This window comes from Rhea americana, unplaced genomic scaffold (assembly GCF_003343005.1).
Source record: "Rhea americana isolate MKP2758 unplaced genomic scaffold, rheAme1 scaffold_61, whole genome shotgun sequence".
NCBI lineage: Eukaryota > Metazoa > Chordata > Aves > Rheiformes > Rheidae > Rhea > Rhea americana.
Genome location: NW_028186768.1, coordinates 4,981,356 through 4,985,125, shown reverse-complemented (window position 1 = coordinate 4,985,125; position 3,770 = coordinate 4,981,356). Strand labels below are relative to the sequence as shown.

Sequence of the window (3,770 nt, the reverse complement as noted above, 5' to 3'; positions counted from 1 at the left end):
CAGTCTCAAGGTGGGCCTTCTGGAAAGAGGAACACACAGTTAGGGCTATCTTGTGAAAAAATTGTCACAAATCCCTGTGGCCAAAAATGCAGTTCTCCAAGGTTTCATCCTCCTCCTGTAGTTGTGTGAATTGTGCTTTACTTCCTACTTCAACTACCATGTCAAAGAAAACATGGAAGAGTGAAAATACACCGGAAATGTTTGACTTCATGGCCTTAGACTTCTTTCAAACTTGTTTGAAGGAATTGAGAAGTATTTATTTAATTAGATCTCCTGGAAACTGAAAGCCAAACTACTTTCTCCTCCTCTTACCTAGAAACATAATGAATTCCCCTGTGTCTAGGCAGTTTCACTACACAAGACAGACCTCTGCTAGCAGAGTAAGGGCTCTGTAATACAGTATTACTCTGCACACAAAACAACTAGAGAACGAAGCACGGGGGAGCTCATAGCTCTTCACTTCATCCAAGAAATGTGGAGATCCCCCAGGTCTGGGGAGGGGAACATCTAGCGCACACATTCATTTCTGCTTTGGAGCATCCTTGACAAAGGTATACCCTGTGGGATAGCTACTGCCAGCTCTACTCAGTACTATCTTATGTGACTTTCAGGGATCAGCTAATGCTGCAAGAGTTTTCATGAGGAACTGCATACCTCTTAGATCTGCCTAAGTCCAAGCCCCTTTAATGCAGAGATGCACTACAGTCTCAACCAGTAAAAGAATTTCTAATATTAAACAAACACTACATTCTTCTTCTACTTATTTTTCTTTAAACTTTATGGTTGCTCGAAACCAGCTGAATCCTCTCCACCAAACCCAGGAAGTGGAGAATTCCAGTCTGAGTTCAGTAAACTCATAACTGTGCAAGTTCATAAGCATACAAAATCAGAATTTTGTAAACGCTCAAAGGTGTTCGGCATCTGTAACTATAAACACTATCTCAAATCCCAAATAAAATTTTCTTTTATTATATCTAAGGTTGCTATGTACTAGCCACTGAACATATCTTAAAAATAAATACAAAGAAAATAGCCCACAGAAACCACAACTGCTTCAGTAATATTATACTCAGTTTACATGATTTACAGAAACATTTACTAATCCCTTTACCCAAATGTTACAACTTCCTCCTCTTCCATTTCCTAACTATGTTTTGAGATGGTGCCCACTGGAAATCTTTGCCCAGTGAGAAGTAAAGAATGAAAGAGAAATCTTTGCATTGAGTTTGGTTCCCCTCTAGCGTGGGCTGTGTTTTATCCTAATACTTCCAATCCCCAGCAGATACATGAGCCAGAYACATAAAAGCAGGAGACCACAAGGTAGAGCCATGCATCTTGGGTGTGTGCAGAGGTCCTACATTACTTGACAAGCTCTCTGGGTGCTCCTGCCATCATCCCCACCCAGGAATGCCCAACAATATGGTCTGCATCCTTTATGCCCAATCTATAAATATCTTTTGCATTCGGTCTCTAACACTCGGGAGTTCTGGGCAGCCTTCATATATTGAGGGCTGTGTTCTTCTGTTCCCTTCCCTAGCCTGTGCATGCACTCCTCCTTCCTCTATGCTCAGGGAAGTCAAGGTTCCCACAGTGCCACGTCAGGTACGTCTTGCTGCTTCCCTGCCTAGGAGCTGTACTTGTCCTCCAAGCAATGTAATGGGTGTCCTGGCTTTCTTGGTTTTGTTTGCAAGGTGTCTTGGGAGAAAGACTTGTAAGATGTCTTGGGAGAAAAAGCAGAGTGGATGTTCTGGCAAAGGCTCCAGTTCTTTGACAGAACCCTTTGACAGAGCAATTATTGCTACTAATTCTATGCACCAGCACTCAGGGGCTCCCTGTGCCTCCCCTTCTTCCTTCCTTCATTTTCTGATTTGTCTCGTATTGGACCTATTATGCCCACATATATGGTCCTTTAAACTTGGTAAAGGGTCAAATATGACCTTGAAAAGAAAGTGCTAAATTGAGGCAAAGATCCAGCTAGTTCAGGGACTAGCAATGGATACATATAGTCACCTTCTAATTTTTAAGACTCTAAGTCTATTTATTCTATTTTTTTTTCCACTTATGGCAACTATTCCCTACTCCTAATCACTTTTCTACTTTCTCTATATCTCTTCTAGATTTACTTCATCCAAAATGAGATGGCCACTATCACATATCTCATGCACATGCAGTAGACCGACAAAGTACAGATGTTTTCTGCTGCATTCTCAATTGCTTTCCTTAATTATTCTTGTAGGAGGGCTATTATGTCTGAAATTATGTCTGTCAATTTTTTCCAGCTTTATCAGATAGTCTATTGGAAAATATTATTGTCCTCCACGGACCTTGCCTCTCTTATACACTTAGATCATCGTGGCTAAGAAAACATCAATACCAACTACTCCAAACATTGTCTTTTTGAGCAGCATGGAGCAGTAAGTAGATGCATTCAGAGAACGAGTAATGCTAGATCCCTTTATAAGTGCTAATTAATAGCTAACCTTCTCTTGCGGATTTTTGTTGTACCTGGTTCCTCCTTTCGGAGCATGAAATATCAGCTTAGAAGGGTGATGTGGTATTTATTGATCTAATTAATGCATCTATCCTACTGGAGAGCCTTCTGGTGCACCACTTTCACAAGGAAGAATTTTTTCTTTACATACAAGTGGAATTCCATTTGTTGTAATTTGTGCTCACTACTCTTTTGCCATGCACCTCTGAGAAAAGCCCAGCTCCCTCTGCTCTGTATCCCCTTTAGCTAGCAGAAAACTGAAGTTAGACCCCCCTCGTTTGCCTCCTGTTCTCCAGGAAGAACAAACCCAGCTGTCTCAGGCTTTCCTCTGAGCTGACCGCTCTGCACTCCGCCCCTCAAGCCTCTTTTCCGAACATCCCAGTTTGTTGGCCTCTCCCTCGCACCGAGGATCCCCCAAACGGGTGCTCCGGACACAGCTTCACGAGCAGAGGGGGAACAACCACCTCCGCCGCCGCCGCGCTGGCCGTGCTCCCACCAGCGCAGCCCGAGACGCTTGTGGCCAGGACCCTTGGCGGGCCCCGCGGGGCGGTGAGCCGGGGCCGGTCCGCGGGGTGCGGCGCCCCGGCGGGGGCGGAGCGGGGCGGCGGGGCCGGCTGGGCTATAAGGGAGCGGGGCGGCGGGGCCGACCGGGCCATGGGCAGCGGGTGGTGGTGCGGCGCGGCGCTGCTGGCGGCGGCAGCGGGGCTAGTGGCGGAGCCGGAGCGCGGGGCGCTGCCCGCCGCGCTGCTCTTCCTCCTCCTCATCCTCCTCATCCTCCTCCTGCTTCTCGCTTGCGCCCGGCCTCTGGAACTGCGGCGCGGCCCGGGGCAGGTGGGCTGCCTGCCTGGCCTGAGCCGTGCCCGCCACCCCGGAGTCATCCCGCCGCCCTACCCCAACGGCTGGTACCGCCTGCTCGACTCCCCGCAGCTGCCCCGCGGCGCCGTCCGCAGCCTCACCCTGCTCGGTGAGTGTCCCCGCGGGCGGGCTCCCCCCACCCCGGAATCGGCGGGTCCCCACCCGGGCTCCCCGCCGAGACGCCGGGGGCATCTTGCACCGGGCTCCCCACCGGGACATCCCGGCCCAGGGTCTTTCAGGGGCTCCCCTGCCCAGGCTTCCCCCCGAGGCATGGGGGCATCGCTGTCCAGGTTCCCTGCTGGCAGGGGCACCTCGCTGCCTGGGCTTCCTTGCTAGAGCATCAGGGTTCCCACTAGCATATAGGACATCTCACTGCATGGGCTCCGCTCCCAGGCATTGCTACTGCCCACGTGCTCCACGTCCT

At 49.5% G+C, this 3,770-nt stretch overlaps 1 protein-coding gene across 1 annotated transcript in view; it reads left to right on the top strand.

Moving 5' to 3' along the window:
* Positions 1-3,145: 3,145 nt before the first annotated feature.
* Positions 3,146-3,770, top strand: part of LOC146587190 (cholesterol 7-desaturase nvd-like) — a 13,839-nt gene continuing 13,214 nt past the window's right edge. The window contains exon 1 of the mRNA XM_085320096.1: positions 3,146-3,455. Within this exon, the coding sequence (XP_085176222.1) occupies positions 3,146-3,455 (310 nt within the window). The remainder of the gene's footprint in view (positions 3,456-3,770) is intronic.